The sequence below is a fragment of the Chiloscyllium punctatum genome, chromosome 39, assembly GCF_047496795.1.
Source record: "Chiloscyllium punctatum isolate Juve2018m chromosome 39, sChiPun1.3, whole genome shotgun sequence".
Classification (NCBI taxonomy): domain Eukaryota; kingdom Metazoa; phylum Chordata; class Chondrichthyes; order Orectolobiformes; family Hemiscylliidae; genus Chiloscyllium; species Chiloscyllium punctatum.
The window spans coordinates 33287617-33308874 of NC_092777.1; the positions used below are offsets into that span (position 1 = coordinate 33287617).

Genomic DNA, 21258 nt, shown 5'->3' on the forward strand with positions numbered 1-21258 from the left:
ATTTAATTGGTCTCCAGCACACCCTCATATATTCCAGCTATTTTGTGTGAAAAGGAAAACTTTCAAGGTCATAATATTATTAAATGCAACATTCCACTCAGAAACATATCACACCAGACCAAACACCAGTTTTTAATGTAACTCTCCTTCAGTGAAAGGTAAAATATTAAAATCCTTCAAGAAAACGGGTTCAAATTCTTGTGGCTGAAGTGTAGTTCTTCTAATAACTGGTGTTTAATTTAAAATATCTCTTGTGAGCAGTTGCACTATGAAAGCAGAATCTATATATGGCCAGACAAATGAAAGGGGAAAGAATTTCAACTCACAATTTGTTATATTCTAAACACCAATGATTTTCCACGGTTACGACAGACTACACCCCGAGAAAGGCTATAATATGATGTGATTTATTGAGGGACAAGATGATAGATCAGCTGACAACAATATTTCTAACAGGAAATGCCCAGGGTAACAGCACAATACAATTATAAAATATATCACCGTGGACTAAACAGCACGGGGGAAAGGCTAGGTCTTGACTGTATGCAGAGTTCAAATATCTATTTCATTTGTTTCAAAATGGTAGAATTAGCTGGAAGAACTGCTTAAAGCAGATATTGAGCAACATCTTAAGCACACGGCAGACTCACTTCCCCAGGACTAGCAGGCAAATGTCATTTCTCTCCTGTCATGACCAGTAATTAAAGATGTACAGCTACATCTAATGACATGCCACATTTTTCATGAAGCTTGCACAGTGACTATATTGAAATTGGCATGGTATAAATCAGGCAGGGTGCCATTTTATGTAGTTGCACACGAAAACAGTGAGTTTTAAAATTTCTGTTTTTTTTTAAAAATAGCTTTGCTTACTTTAGACAGAAATTCCATCAACGTCACTGGATTATTGTCCAGCTAACAGCCAGCTCAGTTACTCTGATCTGATGCTATCATTGTATCAATGCAGTATCACATCATCAAATGTGTTAAGGAACAATGACAGGCATTAAAGGAAATAGTTCATGATGCACAACAAACATATATTCCATTGAAGGAGGGGAATTCCAGGAATGGGATAAATTAATTATGGTTAATCAAGGAAGTTAGGGATAGTATCCAACTGCAAGAAAATAGGAAGGCTCCAGGTATGGCAAAGATTAGTGGTAAACCAGAAAGCAAAGTAAAACCAAAACAATTTAAGAGGGAAAAATAAACTGTGAGGGGTAACTAACAAGTAATACAACAATGGACAGTAAGAGCTTCTTTAAACTTGCAAAAAGTAAAGATGAGGCTAATATGAACATGGGTCCCTTAGACAGTGAGTCTGGGGAGATAACAATGGGGAACCAAGAAATGGCAGAGGAGATGAATAAATACTTTGTGCCTGTCTTCGTGATAATAACATTCCAAGATTGCTCAACAATCAAGGAATCAAGAAATGAGTGGAAATAAATCCAATAACTGTCACCAGAGAAAAAGATATAGGGAAAATAATTGGGCTAAAGGTTGATGGTCCCCTGGCTCTAATGACTTATGCTGAAAATGTGTTGCTGGAAAAGCACAGCAGATCAGGCAGCATCCAAGAAGCAGGAGAATCGACGTTTCGGGCATGAGCCCTTCTTCAGGAAGGGCTCCTGAAAAAGGGCTCATGCCCGAAATGCCGATTCTCCTGCTCCTTGGATGCTGCCTGACCTGTTGCGCTTTTCCAGCAACACATTTTCAGCTCTGATCTCCAGCATCTGCAGTCCTCACTTTCTTCTAATGACTTATGGCCTAGGATTTTAAAATAAGTAGCTATAGAGAAAGTAGTAATCACCGTAGTAATCTTCCAAGAATCTTTAGATTCAGGTGAAGTGTCTGTGGGTTGGAAAACTGCCAATTATTAAAAAAAATCTGAGAGAAGAAAAGGCCAGTTAATTTAGTGACATCCATTGGGAAATTCCAACATCTATTATAGAGGATGTAGTAGAAATTTAGAAATACAGAATATGAACAAGCAAAGTCAGGATGGCTTTATGAAGGGGAAGTCAGGCTTGATATATTTATTACCGATTTTTAAGAAGGTAACATCCAGGACAATCAAAAGATTTAATACATTTGAATTTCTAAAAGGCATTCACTAAGGTACTGCACATTAGCTACTTAATAAGGTAGTGACCCATGGGCAGTATATTAGCATGGTCAGAGAATTGGATAACTAATGGAACGTAGTGTTTTGGGTAAAAGATGGTATACTCAGGGTAGCAACTTGTAACTAATGAAGTGTCCCATAGATCAATCCCGGGACCATAATTATTTTCAATATATTATGGGTAGGAATATGGGTAAGGGCAAGATCACCACTCACATTGAGAAGACCCTCCATTGTGTTGTGTTCCACTATCACTATACTAACTTGGACAGAATTCGAACAGATCTAGCAACTCAAGACTAAGCACCCATGAAGTGGAGTGGGCCATTAATAGCAGCAGAATTGTATTTCAACACAATCTGCAGCTTCATGGGCTGACATATCCCCGACTCAACTGTTCCCATCAAACTCGGGATTCAAGCCTGTTTCAATGAAGAGTGTAGGAGGGCATGCCAGGAGCACATGAGGCATACCTAAAAATAAGATATCAGCTGATGAAGCTATCAAACAGAATGACTTACATGCCAAACAACATAAGCAGCAAGTGACTGAACCCACAACCAGTGAATCAGATCTAAGCTCTATAGTCCTGTCACATCCAGTTGTGAATGGTGGCGGACATTTAATTAACTCATGGGAGAAGGAGGCTCCACAAGTAACCCAATCCTCAATTATGGAATATAAATCCAAAAAAAAAATGCTGTAGCATTTGCAGCAATCTTCAGCCAGAAATGCCAATTGGATGATCCATCGTGGCCACCTTCAGTTGTTCCCAGCATCACAGATACCAGTCTTCGGCAAATTTGATTCACTCCATGTGAGATCAAGAAACGACTGGAGACACTGCATACTATAAAGGCTATGTGCCCTTTCAATATTCCAGCAATAGTACTGAAGACTTGTGCTTCAGAACTTGCAAGTCCCCAGGCAAGCTCTTTGAATACAGTTACAACACTGGTATCTACCTGACAAGGTGGAAAATTGGCAAGTACATTCTATAAATAAAATAAAAGGACAAATCTAACCCAACCAATTACCCCCCCATCAGTCTACTCTTGATTATCAGTAAAGTGATGGAAACTGTCACCAACAGTGCTATCAAGCAGCATCAGCTCAACAATAACCTGTTCAATGATGCCCAGTTTGGGTTCCACCAAAGCCACTCAACTCCTGATCTCATGATAGCCTTGGTTCAAACATGGATGGAAGAGCTGAATTCCCGAGGTGAGGTGAGAGCTGACAGCCCTTAACATCAAGATTGCATTCAGCTTAGAGTTTCCTGAAGGAGGGCTCATGCCCGAAACATCAATTCTCCTGCTCCTTGGATGCTGCCTGACCTGCTGCGCTTTTCCAGCAACACATTTCCAGCTCTGATCTCCAGCATCTGCAGTCCTCACTTTCTCCTTCAGCTTAAAGTGGCAACAAGGAGCCTGAGCAAAACTGGAATTAATGAATATCAGGGCAAACTCTCTGCTGGTTGGAGTCATTGCTGGCACATAGGAAAACGGTTGTGGTTGTTGGAGGTCAATCACCTCAGTTCCAGGACATTTCTACAGGAGATCCTCAGGGTAGTGTCCGAGGCCAAACCATCTTCAGCTGCTTCATCCATGACTTTCCTTCCATCATAAGGTCAGAAGTGGCATGTTTGCCAATGATTCCACAATGTTCAGCACCATTTTTGACTCCTCAGATCTGAAGCAGTCTATGTTCAGATATGGTAAGACCTGGACAATACCCGGACAATACTTTCGCTTGGGCTCACAAGTTACAAGTAACTTCCATGCTACACAAATTCCAGGCAATGACCATCTCCAAAAGAGATAATCTAACCACGGTCCATTGATATTCAATTGTGTGACCATCACTAAATCACCCACTATCAACATCCTCTGGTCACCATTGACCAGAAACTCAATTGGACTTGCTACAGTAGCCTCAAGATGAGGCCAAAGTTGAGGTAACCTGTAGCAAGAAACTCACTTCCTGACTTCCCATAGCCTGTCTACCAACTAAAAGGCATATGTCAGGAGTGTGATGGGATACTCCACACTTGCCCTGGACGGGTGCAGCTCTAACAAGGCTCAAGAAGCTTGACACCAGCCAGGACAAAGCAGCCTACAAATATCCACACCCTCCATTACCAATGCTCAGTAGCAGCAGTGTGTACTATCTACAAGATACACTGCAGGAATTCACTGAAGATCCTTAGGCAGCACCTTCCAAACCTACGACCACTTCCATCTCGAAGGACAAGAGTAGCATGGGAACATCACCTCCTGCAAGTTCCCCTTTAAGCCATTCACCATCCTTATTTGGAAGTATACTGCCGTTCAGTCAAAATCCTGCAATGCCTTGTGGCATTGTGGGTCAACCTACAGCACATTGACTGCGTTGGTCCAAGAAGGCAGTTCAGCACCTCCTTCTCAAAGGCAACTATGATAGAAGTGAATCATAGCCAAGTTAATGGATAAATCAAATAGCAAATAGTAAGGATGGCACCAAGAATGTACAGAGGTATATAGATGGGTTAAATGAGTGGGCAAAGACTTGACAGATGGAATTTGATGTGGGAACATGTGAGGATATGCATTTTGGCAGGAAGAATTGAAGAGCTGAATATTATTTAAATAGGGAAAGACTGCAAAAACTGCAGAGTGGTCGGATTTGGGTCAATCATTAAAAAGCTAGCATCCAAGTTCAGTGGATAAAAGGGAACACAGATGCATTGCTAGCCTTTATTTCAAACAGAATGGAGTATAAAAGTAGGGGAGTCTTGTTGAAACAGGACCACACCAGGAATACTGCAAGCCGTTTTTGTCCCCTTAGTTAAGTAAAGATATACTGGTATAGAAGACAGTCCACAGAAGGCCTTCTCGGCTGATTCCAGGTAGGGAGTGATTTTCTTATGAAGAGGTTAAATAGTTTGGGTTTGTAGTTTAAAAGGATAGGAGGCCTTACTGAAATGAATAACATTTCTGGGGGGGTATAACAGGTTAGATGCAAAGAGGATTTTTCCCTTTGCATAAACATCACAGGTCACAATCTCAGAATAAAGGGGTAACCCAAAAAGGATGCAGAGGAATTTCTTCTCTCAGAGGGTAGTCAATCTTTGAAGTTCTTTACCTCAGAGAGCTTTTGAGACTGGGCCATTAGGTATAACCAAGGCTGGGAGAGACAGGCTTTTCATCAATAAGAGAATCAAGGCTTACAGGGAAAAGGCAATAAGGTGGAGTTGAGGATTATCAGATAAGCATTTGAATGGCACAGCAAACTCGATGGCCCAAATGGTCTACTTCTCTTCCTGCATCTTATGGTCGAACAAAGATGTATCTTTATCACATTAGCATAAATATTTACTTAATTTTCCTCATTTTTCAAATGCGCAAAGCAAAACAATCCAAGGCTTTTTATAATTATCTGGCACATTAAATATGTGAGTGTTTTGACTCTGATTTTCTCTTCATTATCGGCACTCAAATGAAACCTGTTGGCAATGCACTTGCGTTTTTCTAATAAGTGACCTACTGAATGCAAAACACAGCCAGTGGTGCCAGACCTGAGAGTGCAGGCTCAGGGCCAGCTGCTTCTTTGGAATTTGTGACCTATACATTTGCCCCAGCCAACTGTCCTACGCCAGATGCTTTGAACACAGAGTTAAAAATGGATGGAAATAATGAAAAATCATCAGTGCCTACTGACCAGGTAGCACTGTGTGTAGGTGTATAACTATGTGCACATTCATCACAAGATGAAAGAGCGTCTTACTTCCATCTCTGTCAGTAGATGGTTGTGAAGACAAAATATTGCATTGATTGTGCTGCCTGGAGTAGTGAAGCTGCATTTAATCACCTCATTATCTCTCCTTAATTTCCCCACATTTTCAGGAATGCTTTTCTATTATAATAACTCTAAACTCAACTTTTCTCAGTTCATATCAAAAATAGTAGTCTCGGATGACAGTGTTTTGTTGATTTCTTTGTCGAAAGATTGATGTGACTATAAGAACCCTATTTTCTTTGAAGATTTCTGAAACTTCACCGATGGAGATTAAGTCTGTTTACTCTGAACTTCATGAAGATTGACAGCCAGCTCAATGAACAGATAAAACTTGCAAATCGCTTGCAGTGTAGTATGTAGTATTCCAAGGAATCGTTCAGAGCTCGGACGATGCATAGGTTTGGCTGCTGAGAAGGTGAAATGCCTGTTGTTGTTAGTATTAGCAAAAATGTAGATAAAAACATTAAAATCATTAAACTCCACTTTGTAATTATGAACTCTTTTTGTCTGAAACTAGCAAGGGCAATAATTTAATTCCCAACGTCATATGGTACCTGACAGCTTGCTGCCCTGTTCCTGCTGAGTTACAGATGAGAAGAAGGACTTTGCCAGTTGCACCATGTTGTATGAACTCGACTGGAGTTGCTTCAAAGCCTTCGGAAGCTGCCTTGTAAGAAGGTGCAGTCATACTCTGGTAACGCCCTGTTTTGCAACAAGACAAGCAATTCAAGATTATTAGTGTCAAGGTCAGATTTTGCTTTACTTACCAAAACCTGAAAATGAAACAATATTGCCAAGATCAATTTTAGCAGCACCAACTTTACTTTGTCTGCTTAAAAATATTACAGTCTTTCAAAAAGAACCTAGTCTTTTTTTGATCACAACAAAATATGGAGAAGGAAGATAAGTTAGTCCATATTAATTGATCAGCAAGAAAGTTGTAACATTGTTAAAATTGAATAGGTTCCTCTTTTGTCATTTTGTGCAAAGTGTAATCCATATATTAACACACAAAATTACCGATATCAACCTTATAACATACATTGTTACCAGTTTGAACCTCTATGCTCTTCATCCGCTCCCACATTTTAAATTAGAATATCCAAAATTGTATTTTCCTTCACCAGTTATGATCATTATGTGATTTTACCATTTACATTTTCCAACTTAGATTGATGGGGGTGGGGGAAGGAGTTGGATACAAAATAGTGTCTGTTTCCAAAAGTTGGTGAAGGGAAAACCATAGAGATCATAGTCTAAGATCAAATTAATTGGCATTTGGCAAAACAATGGCCAACGAATGATTTGTCAGAAGTTCAGTAAGTTTGACTGACTAGATTTGAAAATGGAAAGGTCTAACAAGGGTAGTGTGGTTGATGTATAGGTGGACTTTCAAAAGGTGTTTGACAAGGAACCTCATGAATAAAATCATTCTCAAAATTGAAGCCCATGACATTAAATGGTCAGTGCAGCATAAATACCAAACTTATTCTTGGGCAGAAAGCAGAATATAGGGTGAATGGTTTCTCATCAGGTTGGAGGAAGCAATACAGTGATGTCCCTCTGGGTCCTCAGTTTCAGGATGAAAGGTCTTTTGAAGTATATGAATAATATGGATGTGGGATCAAAGGGCATATTTTGAAAGTCCATGCACTAAATCCGTAAATGTGGTAAACAATGAAGAGAATGAGACACTAAATCAATACTTTTCGTCAGTATTCACTCAGAAACAGGACACTGTTGCTGATGTGAATATTGAGTCACAACTGATTAGAATGGATGGCCTTGAGGTACGTAGGGAAGAGGTCTGGGGAATACTGGAAAGGATGAAAATAGATAAGTCCCCTGGGCCTGATGGCATTTATCCTTGGATCTTCTGGGAAGCTAGGGAGGAGATAGCGGAGCCATTGGCCTTGATTTTTATGTCGTTGTTGTCTTCGGGAATAGTGCCAGAAGACTGGAGGATAGCGAATGTGGTCCCCTTGTTCAAGAAGGGGAGCAGGGATAGCCCGAGTAACTATAGGCCAGTGAGTCTCACTTCTGTTGTGGGCAAAGTCTGAGAGAGAATTGTAAGGGATAGGATTTATGAACATCTGGATAGGAATAATGTGATCAAGGATAGTCAGCATGGTTTTGTGAAGGGCAGGTCGTGCCTCACAAACCTTATTGAATTCTTTGAGAAGGTGACCAAGGAAGTGGATGAGGGTAAAGCAGTAGATGTGGTGTATATGGATTTTAGCAAGGCATTCGATAAGGTACCCCATGGCAGGCTAAAGCAAAAACTACGGAGGTATGGCATTGAGGGTGCATTAGAGGTTTGGATTAGGAATTGGCTGGCTGGAAGGAGACAGAGGGTAGTAGTTGATGGTATAGGTTCATCTTGGAGTGCAGTTACTAGCGGTGTTCCACAAGGATCTGTTTTGGGACCATTGCTGTTTGTCATTTTTATAAATGACCTGGAGGAGGGGCTTGAAGGCTGGGTGAGCAAGTTTGCGGATGACACGAAAATCGGTGGAGTGGTGGACAGCGAAGAAGGATGTGGCAGGTTACAACGCGATATAGATAAGTTTCAGAGCTGGGCAGTAAGGTGGCAAATGGAATTCAATGTAGCTAAGTATGAAGTCATTTACTTTGGTAGGAGTAACAAGAAGATGGATTACTGGGCTAATGGTAGGCTACTTGGTAGTGTGGATGAGCAGAGGGATCTTGGTGTCCATGTACACAGATCTTTGAAAGTTGCCACCCAGGTAAATAGTGCTGTGAAGAAGGCATATGGTGTACTGGGCTTTATTGGTAGAGGAATTGAGTTCTGGAGTCCTGAGGTCATGTTGCAGTTGTATAAGACTCTGGTGCGGCCTCATCTGGAGTATTGTGTGCAGTTTTGGTCGCCATACTACAGGAAGGATGTGGAGGCATTGGAACAAGTGCAGAGGAGATTTACCAGGATGTTACCTGGCATGGTAGGAAGATCGTATGAGGAAAGGCTGAGGCACTTGAGACTTTTCTCATTGGAGAAAAGAAGGTTTAGGGGAGATTTGATAGAGGTGTACAAGATGATTAGGGGTTTAGATAGGGTTGACAGTGAGAACCTTTTTCCGCGTATGGAGTCAGCTGTTACTAGGGGACACAGCTTTAAATTAAGGGGTGGTAGGTATAGGACAGATGTTAGGGGTAGATTTTTTACTCCGCGTGTTGTGAGTTCATGGAATGCCCTGCCAGTAGCAGTGGTGGACTCTCCCTCTTTATGGTCATTTAAGCGGGCATTGGACAAGCATATGGAGGTTATTGGGCTAGTGTAGGTTAGGTAGGCTTCGGTCGGTGCAACATCGAGGGCTGAAGAGCCTGTACTGCGCTGTATTTTTCTATGTTCTATGTTCTATGTAGAACAGTTATCGAGTTCAGGAAGACAACAACAGGTTGGTGAAACACAATGATGGGGGTAATTTGAAGCACATAAATATAACACAATACATTTTGGCAGAAGAATGAGAAAGACATTATTATGTAAATGAAACAATGATAAAGTAACTGCAAAAACAGACACAAAAACAAACTGCTGGAGAAACTCAGAAGATCAGGCAACATCTGTAGACAGAAAGTAGAATTGATGTTATGGGTCCAGTGATCTTTTTGTTTCAGATTTGTCAGTTGCAGTTCTTTGGATTTTTTTTGCAAGAACAGACAGACCTGGGGTATATGTACACAAATGTTTGAGGATAGCAAGACGATTTGAGAAGGCTGTTAGAACAGCAGGTGGAATCCTTGTCATTCATTCATACAAAAGTTTACAAAATGAAATAAGTTATACTAAACTTTAATAAAAAAATCGATTACATCTCAGTTGGGTGTTCATTTCTGGGTGCCATATGTTTGAAAGGATGTATGGAAAGCCTGGACTGGTGGCTTGATCTAAAGCAGAGGAGGAGAAATGGCGGTTTGACAGAGGAGTTGAAAATCACCAATGGTTTTGAGTGTAAATAAGGATCTTATGAAGAGGCAAATAAGGATTACAGCCTCAAAGAGTTAGTAACAAAAGGACTGAAAACATAAGTTTTTTGTGATTTGGAATGTGCTGGCTGAAAGGGTGGTGGAAATAGATTCAATAACAACATTCAATGGAGTATTTGATAAATACTGGAGTAGGATAGTAGAATCAATTGGATACCTTGATCAAAAGGTTATCTCAGTCTTTTCCTGTTCTAAAGGATTCTTTGATTCTACATCTATTGTACAAGTCTGTCCATTCTTTCTTCCATCTTATCCACTTGGCACTTCTGACCGATTGCACTGGTGTGCTGGGTTCATTGCGGGATTGCCTAGTCTTGCTTCAGCTGTATGGCAAGTAAGCAGTCCTGTCTTGATGTTTCATCAGGTTAATATTTCATGTTCTAGGTGCATCTCCTGCATACTTCATTGAACCAGGGCTGATCTCCTGCTTAATTACAATGGTTGAGTGGGGCAATATACTTGTCCAGATCACAGATTGTGGTTGATTACAATTCTGCAGCTTTTGATGAGCTACAGTTTTGAGTTGCTAGATATTTTCAAAGTCTATCCCACTTCACTTCGTGATAGTGCCAAATAACTCAATAGAGGGTATCCTTAATGTGAAGATGGAACTTTGTCTCCACAAAGTTCTGGTAACTTTCACTGATTGTGTCTTGTACAAGGCATCAATGATGGCTAGATTGGTGAGGACAAAGTCAAATAGGTTTTACCTGTTGTTGGTTCCCTCTCTAGCTGCCAGAATCCCAGCCTAGCAGCTATATCCTTCAGAACATGGTCAGTAATGCTATTGAGCCTCTCCTGGTGATGGACACTGAAATCTCTACACTGAGAACATTCTGTACCTTTGCTTCTTTCAAATGATGTTAAACATGGAGAATGACTGATGCATTATCAAGGATGGGACAGTGGATAATAATCAGCAAGAGGGTTCCTTGTCTGGAGTCAAAGTTCAATAATGCCATGGCAACTCCCATCAGTGAGTCTGTGATGCACTTGCAGGATGGTAATCGTGGTGTCTGGCACCTCTCCGTAAAGTATAGTTTGATGAGCATGTTTATATAAAACTGTTGCCCGCTAAGCTCTCTCAATTTTGACAAAAGATCCTAGATGTTTGTAAGGAGGACTTTGTAAGGTTGACAGGACTGGGTTTAACCATTGTCTTTTGCAGCACCTTGATTGATACTGGGTTGTCTGTCCAGTTTCATTCCCTACCCACAATAGCCTCAATCGGCAATGAAAGAGGAAGGCTGTCTTCATGACTTTGTGCCATGGACTTAATTCTGAAGGAGATTTGACTGAGGTGAGATCCCCCATCACTACAGAATGTGCCACAGGAAGACTATTAAACTCCATTCAATAAAAACAAGCACCTACAACATTTGTACTTTACAATAATGCTTGAGAACTTGTAAACATTATAATTGAAATTAGATATGATTCATAGCACAATCCAATGCTGGCTGCCTGCCAAATAAAGAATTTAAGTATATGTTTGTTGTTAAATGGCTTAAGGTAGAATTTATTTTATCAAAGAAGGTACTACCCTTAAATCCAGATCCAGGCTGCTCGGTGCTGTGTGCCACTCAAACCTCATATTTTGAATGCCCCCGATTTGCTTAACTTCCTTATTGATCATACCATGTAACTGGCACCATTCAGTCAGAAAACAAATAGAATTGTTAATTGGTTAGAGCAAAGAATAACGAGAAGGGAGATCATTCAGCTCCTCAAGTCTGTGCCAGTTCTCAATAAGTTCAATTCAGCTCATCTCACTTCCCTAATCGTTCCCCATTGCCCAGCTATATTTTTACCCTTAAGGATTGGGAGGCACGGTGGCTCAGTGGTTAGCACTGCTGCCTTACAGCACCAGGAACCTGGATTCAATTCCAGTCTTGGGTGACTGACTGTGTGGAGTTTACACAGTCTCCCTGTGTCTGCCTGGGTTTCCTCCAGGTGCTCTGTTTTCCTCCCACAGTCCAAAGATGTGCAGGTTAGGTGAATTGGCCATGCTAAATTGCCCATTGTGTTCAGAAGTGTGTAGGGGTAAATGTAGAGTAATAGGATAGGGGAATGGGTCTGGGTGGGTTACTCTTTGGAGGGTTGGTGTGGACCAAATGGTCTATTTCCACACTGTAGCGATTCTATGACAGAGCTAATTCCCTTTATGAAAGCCATAACTGAACCTACCTCCATGACCCTTTCTCCCAACTATTGCACCATAAGTTTATTACACGAACTTGCTGGACTAACAAATAAAGAGCAGCCACATTCCTTTCTTATGAATCAATACCAAGAGCTCTGCATTAACATAACAAAAGCACTTTTGAAAAAGTGGTTTTAAACTTGCACAGGAATTTGATTTTCTTCCTACACTCATGATAACAAAAACTTCTCCTTTGTTGGTCAGATGTCCTGGAACTGGGAATGGAGGCCAGAGGTCAGGTCGTTGTTGCTTCCTGACCCCTGTCCCTATCACCATTGATCTGGAATGTGCACAACTGAAAGTCTCAATATCCAGTCATTTAATTCTCTTTCCTCAAGCAAAGTGTGGATGCCTTGTGACACATCCACGGGTTTCGAGAAGCTGTTCATGCTCAAGGTTCATGCCATAGAATCTGTTCTATTAGCTTGGTCCAGTCAGGTCAGTACCAGAAACCTGGTGATCCTTCATCCAGGAAGGGAAAGCAAATCGACAAGTTTCTTATTATCAACTGTTTGTAAGCAGGAACTGTGGATGACGGGAACATGTTGGATGAGGGCAAAGTAGATGTGAATACCCCATAATAGAACAGTTTTGGTGGACTCACTCAGTGATTCTGGCTAGTGCAAGATGTGCAACAGAAAACAGCCCTCCCGGTTTTATACTTGTTTCCATTGATAATTCACCACCACATGTTTTTAACTGTTGCATAAAGTTAAAACTATTAGTTCAACAAAATAATAATTGGGAAAGGAAAGCCTCAGATAGTTGTCTACAATAGTGACATACAAATAAGGAGAGGTTGTAAACATTGAAGAATATTGATGGGTATGGTTCGCAGCAGGCATTATTTTTATAAATTACCTACCAGACTAATGTGACACTTACTTTAAATCAGTCAGTACACTATATTGTGAAAGGATTAAAAATAAAAGATGACATCTCATTATTGAGAAACAAATTAAATAAATGTCTAAGAAGAGAAATTTCTCAAATTTATTAGCAGCAGTTTTGCATAGAATGCAAAATATTAATTTCACAATTGTAAATTAGAATGCTAAGTATCAGCTGTATCTATCTTTTACAATATATCATTGAACTTTTATCATATTTAGATGGAATGAAAAATGTGATTACTTTCCAATCACGAAGCCATCACATCACATTCTGAATATAGCTACCCACTGTTCAGCACACTGCGCTCTGCTAAATTGTAATACCAAAAGTAGTTGTGTCCTGATCTTACTCTCTATTGTGCAGACTTGTCTACGCATGCACTAAGTATGTGATTATAAATTATTTTATTTCAGCCAACATTCAGCAATTGAAGGTTATGAAGATCGATTTAAACTGTAAGTAATTTGAGCTTTCAGTTATGTAAGATATTAACTTAATCTTTCAAGGAGAAATAGGATGTACTTTGCACAACAACAACTCATATTTATATAGCACCTTTGATCTAATAAAATATCCCAAGGCATTTCATAGCTGCATTATAACAGATGGAACAGATGGAAACATCATACTGTCACATCACATATTTCAGTTTATAATTATGAATTAAACTTACTACAGGAAATAGGTTTGCAAGAAATAAAAGTAATGCAAGAGAGAAATACTGAGCTTCGACATCCACTTTATTTCCTATTTGTAATAACAAAGCACTTGCAACCTTGGACTCCTTTTTACTGAGTCTTAGAACTGACTCCTTTGATGGTTTTATTACACTGGTGCACATCTTACAGAAATACAATTATACTACATCGACTAGACATTCAGAGTTGCTGCCTCAGGATGCACTCCACTTTCTTTGAAATGGTTGTTTGAAAGAAGTCCTCCAGTACTTTCCAGCAGAATCATCGTATGGTTAAAGCAAAGCAAGAGGCTATTCAGCCCTGGCCATACCAACTCCACACTGAGCTAGTTATACTCCCATTCCTTTCTGCAGCCCTGCAAATTTTGTCTCTTCTGGCAATAAGTCAATACTTCTTTTGAAAGCAGGCTTCAGTCCACTTCCACCATACCCTCAGGAAAAGTATGTCAAGTTCTAATCTCTAATCTCCTCATGCTGTTGGTTCTTGATTGATTCAACTTGTCCAATACTTCTGGATCATTCCACCAAAGGAAACAATTTCCTCAACCACACTATCCCTCAACCACATGATGTTGAGCATCTCTATCAAATCTCATCTCATCTCTGCCAACTCTTCTCTAAGGAAACAAGTCCAAGCCTCCAAAATTTATTCATGTTACTGCAAACCCTCACCCCGAAACCGTTCTCATAATTTTTTTTCTGCATCCTTTCTAATGTATTCACATCTTTCCTAATTTGTGATGTCTTGAATTGGAAATAATATTCCAATTAAGGCCAAAAAGTATTTTGCTTTTGTATTCAATGCCTCTACCTACGAAGCCTTGTCATTTTAACTACTTACTCACTGCTACACTGTTAATTTCAATGACCTTTGCAATTTACTCCCAAGTTCACTCTGACCCTGCACCCCTTTTAGAATTGCATGTTTTACTTTATATTGCCTCCCCTTATTCTTCTGACTAATTGTATCACTTTTCTGTAGTAATTTAAGCTAAAACAAAATAATTATCTAAATGGAAGAAAAAAGATGCAGTTCTGAAGAAGGATCACTGGATGCAACGTCTGCTTTATCTCCACAGATGTTTCTAGATCTGCTCAAATTCTCCAGCAATTACTGAGTGTTTTGTTTTTCTCATATTGGTTTTGCTCTGTAGATTTTTCACCTGTTCTCCAAACTTTCTACATTAAGTCTGGTTCTTGCTTGTATTATCAATCTGACCTCTGTCATATGTACCCCACTCCTGCTTCATCTTATTCATTGTCTCTTTCATCTTATATCTTGCCTTTGTGAGTATTGTTACTCTGGATTGTTTCTTGTACATTTTCATAGACAACATGAATCTTATTCTACTATGGTTATTATTCCCTAAATATTCCCCTCATTCCAGCAATGTCGTGATTCCTTTCCAGGTCTGGAATATATTGTTCAGTAAAGCCCTCTGTCAGCATTTTAGGAACATTACTTCCTCTCTGTCCTTTACACTATTACTATCCTTGTCTATAGCTGGATAATCAAAGCTTCATATTTTAAGTACTTGGTCATTATTAAATTATTTTGTGACTTCCTTGAAAATTTCTTCCTTTGCATCTATCTCACTGATTAGTCATGTATAGATTGCAGCCAGTACAGCAATGATTACCCCGTTATCAGCATGAACCAAATAATCTTTGTCCCCAACTCTGCAGAACATCTTTTTCTTTTTAAATCAATACTGCCGCCCCTCCACTTTTCTTCCCTTTCCTGAACACTCCTTTATCAGGAATGTTTCGTACCCTACCTGCCCTTTGTTGAGCAAGGTCTCCAATATGATCACATTATCACATTCCCTGATATCTGGATCTGCAGCAAGCAGACGCAACTACTTGTGTTCTACACCAACAGGTCCCACCAACCACACCACCCCCCCTCCCTCACAATCAAGCTACTTGGAGTCATAGAGGCACACAGCACGGAAACAGACCCTCCGGTCCAACCAGTCCAAGCTGAATATAATCCCAAGCTCAAATACTTCCACCTGCCTGTGTTTCGTCCATATCCCTCGAAACATTTCCCATTTACGTGCTTATCTAAATTTCTTTTAATCATTGTAACCATAGCCGCATCTATCACTTCCACTGGAAGTTCATTCCACACAATGACCATTTTCTGTGTAAAATAATTGCCCCTCATGTCTTTTTAAAAATCTTTCTCCTTCCCCCGTCTTGAAATCCCCCACCCAAGGGAAAAGACACATGCCAATCACCTTGTCTATACCCCTCATGATTTTATAGATGTCTATAAGGCCACCTCTCAACCTCCTAAGTTCTCTTGAAAAAGATCTTAGCCTTTCCGGACTCTCCTCATAACTCCAACCCTTAATTCCCAGCCTTCTGAACCCTCTCCAGCTTAATAATATCCTTCCTACAACAGCGTGACCAGAACTGCCCACAGTACTCCAGAACAGGTCTCAGCAACATCCTATACAACCTCAACATAATGTCCCATCTCTTCTATTCAAAGGTCTGAGTAATGGAGGCATGCTTGCTAAATGCCTTCTTAACCAAGCTTATCTATATGTGATACAAACATCAAAGAATTATGAAGTTGAACCCCTAGCCCTCTCTGTTCTACAACATTGTTTAATTATATATGTCTTGTCTCTGTTTGTTTTACCAAAATGTAATAATCTTACATTTATCAAATTAAAACTCAATTTACCACTCTTCAGCCCTGACCCAACTGATCAAGATTTCTTTGTAATCATAGGTAACCTTCCTCCCTGCGCACTACACGACTAATCTTGCCACCATCACTTCTCTGACCCACCTACTCAACTTTAACTCTTTTTCTGGACTGACCATATCCCAACTGGACCTTACTATTCCCCCGTACAACTACCCTTCCTTTGTATCCACTCACCCTCCTAGCCACCTTAACCATTCAGTCACTCATCCACACTCCCGTTTACTCCATCAAACACTAGACCTTTACTTATTAGACTATGCAGCTAGTATCATAATCAGGAGCATGTCCTCTCTTGTCCCACCTCTCCTCAACTCTGATGGAATTCCCTGGAGTGATGATGTGCTGCACATTCCTTTGACAGTCGGAATTAGAAGACTACACAGTATAATTGTACATTGTGGCAATGTACACAACATTGTAGATGCTCTAAAGATTTAGGCCAGTATTTCTACCATTTAATTTATGGAAACAGTCCCACCATCATCTAGCCAGGATCATGAAACCAGTCTGATGAAAAGTTTTCTGAAATTTCTAATATGTTGTTAAAAGTTCCCTAAGGTTGTTTCAACCAACAAGTTCAATTTCTTCTCAAACTAAGTTTTTCCACATTAAAGCTTTACATTGTGAATGTACTTAACAGATGACTGTGAAATGATTTGGTTTTATCTATAGGTAACACATAGGTTTACTGACAAACGTCAGAAAGACATATCCCCATGAAATAGTAATCATTTCTCAGCCAGAAGGAAATATTGCTTAAAGCTCCATCTCCAAATAAAGGCAACATACAACGCTTCGGCGACAATTTACAGAATTCAGTTTGGAACACACACCACTATCTAACTATAAATGTATTTGATTGAAACAAATTACCGAAACATTAAATAAATTATCGAATGGAGCCAATGTTTATAACACAGAGCTCAGTGAAAGCTCTGTCATGTCTGTCTTTTCTTAAACTGAGTACCCGCCCATACTCTCTAGTGAGCATCGATGATCGTACAGATCGATGTGAAGCTGATCAGGTGAGTGTTCCCACTGTCCCAGCCAATACTTACTCCATCAGCCAACAACACCAAAAGCATATTATTCAGTCAGGTCATTTGTTCCTGTTTGTGGAGCCTTGCTCCACACAAACTAACAAGCGCAGTTCCCTATTTCCTGGAAGCCAATGGAAAAGGCAAGGTTGGACATGAAATGAGTTGCTGATTTGATAAATTCCACACTAATGGTATTGAAAAGCGTTGCAGACAAGCATGGAAGATAGGAATGCAACACACAAGATATAGAGAGAGCATGTGTGAGATGAAAAAAGACAGTTGCATAGAAATCATGAGAAAGTGGGAATTAAACAAGAGGCAATTACATAAAAACAAACATTTTTATTTATTTTTCTGCATGAGTGAAGGCACCTATGATCAAATTATATTACTGAAGAATTGTGCATTTAGTGACAGACCTGATGTTATATGGCTTTCTGTGCTACTTAAGTCAGTCAGCTCCATCACTACCATTAAACAGTACAAAAATATTTTTACAAAACTTAACCACTGAATTCAAAATGTTTACCTAACGAATTGTTCAGACTTTCTGTAACAAACCATATTTTAAAATGTTGGATCACATTTTTATAAGTCGAGAGTATGGTGCTGGAAAAGCACAGCAGTTCAGGCAGCATCTATGGAGCAGGAGAGTCGAGGTTTCGGGCGTAAGCCCTTCATCAGGATTCCTGAGGGCTTATGCCCAAAACCTTGATTCTCCTGCTCCTCAGATGCTGCCTGACCTGCTGTGCTCTTCCAGCACCATACTCTTGACTCTGATCTCCAGCATCTGCAGTCCTTACTTTCTCCTCGCAATTTTATAACCATGACCTGGACAGGATAAATATACAGTTAAATATACAATATAAAATTACAGTGCATTATCATTCCTTGCTTGCAACCAGGGGTTTGCACAATGGATGTGGATATCTACAAGGCAGCAATATGAATTCAGGGAGAGTAGTGTTGGGATGAGCCCAGAGAGATGTGCTCTATCAAAAGATATTTTGGCGACTCAAGTTTTTAGTGATCATGAAAGGCACAATTTCAGTTGATAGTCTAATTGATAGACTTAAAACCAAATTAAAACAAACTAACAGTTCTGTTCGCTGCATTAATTTGCAACAAGTGGCTTGCCATCAATCATGTGAACTCCCGTGGGTGTGTTGTACTGAAAAGAAAATTGCAAAGTGCAGATGAGCTTCAGATAAGACAACATGTCGTAGAATTTCAGGAAGTAAAGATCTAATGCTATTGTTGGCAGTTATTTGTGGTCTCCAGCTGACTCTCAACTATGCCTTGCTGGTAAGGTTGCTTCAAGAACAGGTTTGGTGTTTTTTTTCTTGCTGCTATGTTGGCAAGCTCAGAAAGTAAATGGCTCCAGAACTGGATTAAAACTGGGAAATGATTCTTCTGAAAGTGCAATTGGGAAAAAAAATTGAAAAATGAAGAAATCAGATGACTCTGTGATGTGAGCATATTCCCTGACTTTTACGTTCCTGTCTGATGACATTCCTAATGTTGTTAAAATTAATTTGCCATTCCAAGAGAAATCAAATTGATGATCTACAACTCCAGTTGAGAAAATTCCTACGCAAGCTTATTGTCATTCAAGGAATCAAGCTGAAAAAGATCAATATAGATAATGAAGTCAGCAACTGTTCATTAAATAAAATGCAAGGTAACTTACTAATTAATGGACTAAAAGATAAAGGGTATGAGACTTCAAACCTGCTGAGAAAGGTATGCAGTGCAGCTTGCATGAAGGTCCCTTGCAAAAGGTCCCTTTAAAGGACAAAACCTCATCAAACTTAACCAACCTACAACATGAAAACGAGCAAATGTTTGTGGACAAGCTCTTAGCAATTGTTGACCAACTTACTTCCATGATAGAGCAGCTGAAATGGCACAGGGAGGGTGAAATCACTTCACAAAGTCACTAGATAAAAATAATTCAGCAACTGACATCACAGCACAGGTAAGAATTTCAGAAATGAACACATTGTCGTATTTATTTTTGAAATGGCTTGCCATGGAATCTAACAATACTGATAAGGGACATCTGCTTAACAATGTGAGTCAGGCAAAATCAAAAAGACTGAAGTTGTTGCAAATCAATTATTTTGTTGAACATTGGCTAGAATAAGATAAGGAAGTATTCCATCTTAGAGGAAATGAAAAATACAAGTGATATATCAACTAAGTCGGAATTGTAACAGTGAAGGTCTTATATAAAACATGGCTTTCAGATTGCAAAGCATCAGTCCAACAAGACGGAATTTATATCTGGGACAACAGAGTCAAAAAGAAATCACTAGTGGAAATGGGAAACTATAACCTCATTGTAAAAACAGAAATCCCAGTTCTTCACCCAGAAGTTTACATTCTGCTGATTTCACTGCTGCCTGGGGCAGGTGGGAATTTCCATCAAAGAAAAACATTTCAGAGAAGGGTGGCAGGAGAAGAAGAGAGCAAGTCAATGTTCAGCTCAGCAGTGAAAATTGGGGATTGGGCCTAGATTCTCACAATTTCAACATCGATACACAGATGGCAAAAACTTAAAAAGCATCATTACGGATTGTTCAGTGAGGTAATTGCCAACACTACTTCTACTGACCCAGGTTTCCTGCTTGGGCAGTAAATGTGGCATGGGTGCTTGCCAATTCATACTCATTACTGAGCTTTCACTTGATCAGAAATACTGAAAAATGGTCAGAAGAAGTTATTATTGGTGAAACACTTATGATGTAGGAACTGGCTGGGGCACTGTTGGTTCCAATTGTCAGACGGTAAGGTGTAAGGAAAATAAGTAAAAATAATACGAGGGATGAATCCAAACTTACAGCAAGAACACTTGAAAAAAGACAACACTCAAAAACTCAAGTCACTGCAAACAAAAGGGCCATTGGTAATATTTAATTTGCAGAAACTGGCTGAACTTTGCTTCCTAATAATCCAAAGAATCTTGAAAAATCTAACACAGACAGACTGAGTGTCTTTATCAATATACTCAGCAGGAGACAGATAACAAAGCTGGCATTCTGCTCTTCGCTCTCTCTTCAGATCCTTCCTGGCTACCTTATAACTCTCAATCGCCCCAATTGAACCTTCATGCCTCATCTTTACATAGGCCACCCTCTTCCCTTTAACAAGGGATTCCAATTCCTTATTAAACCACGGTTCCCTCACATGACCCTTTCCTCCAAGCCTGACAGGTACATACTTATCAAGGACATGCCACAGTTGCTCCTTGAACAAGCTCCACATATCAATTGCGCCCTTGCCTTGAAACCTACTTTTCCAAGCCACGCACCCTAAGTCATGCCTCACCGCATCATAATTTCCCTGCCCCCAGCTATAACTCTTGCCCTGCAATGCACACTTATTCCTCTCCATCACTAGAATAAAAGTCACCGAATTGTGGTCACTGTCCCCAAAGTGCTCACCTACCTCCAGTTCTAACACCTGGCCTGGTTCATTACCTAGAACCAAATCCAGTATAGCCTCACCTCTTGTTGGCCTGTCTACATATTGTGTCAGGAAACCCTCCTGCACACATTGGACAAACACCGACCCATCTAACGAACTCGAGCTATAGCTTTCCCAGTCAATATCAGGAAAGTTAAAGACCCCATAACAACCACCCTATTATTTTCACACTTCTCCTGAATCATCCTTGCAATCCTTTCTTCTACGTCTCTAGGACTATTAGGAGGCCTGTAGACAGCTCCTAACAGGGTTACCTCACCTTTCCTATTTCTAACCTCAGCTCAAACTACCTCA

At 39.9% G+C, this 21258-nt stretch overlaps 1 protein-coding gene across 3 annotated transcripts in view; it reads right to left on the reverse strand.

Annotated features, from left to right (window-relative positions):
• usp43a (ubiquitin specific peptidase 43a) overlaps positions 1-21258 on the reverse strand; it is a 435233-nt gene that overhangs the window by 59123 nt on the left and 354852 nt on the right. For all 3 annotated transcript variants that reach the window (XM_072558425.1, XM_072558426.1, XM_072558427.1), the window contains one exon: positions 6463-6610. In XM_072558425.1, the coding sequence (XP_072414526.1) occupies positions 6463-6610 (148 nt within the window). The remainder of the gene's footprint in view (positions 1-6462; positions 6611-21258) is intronic.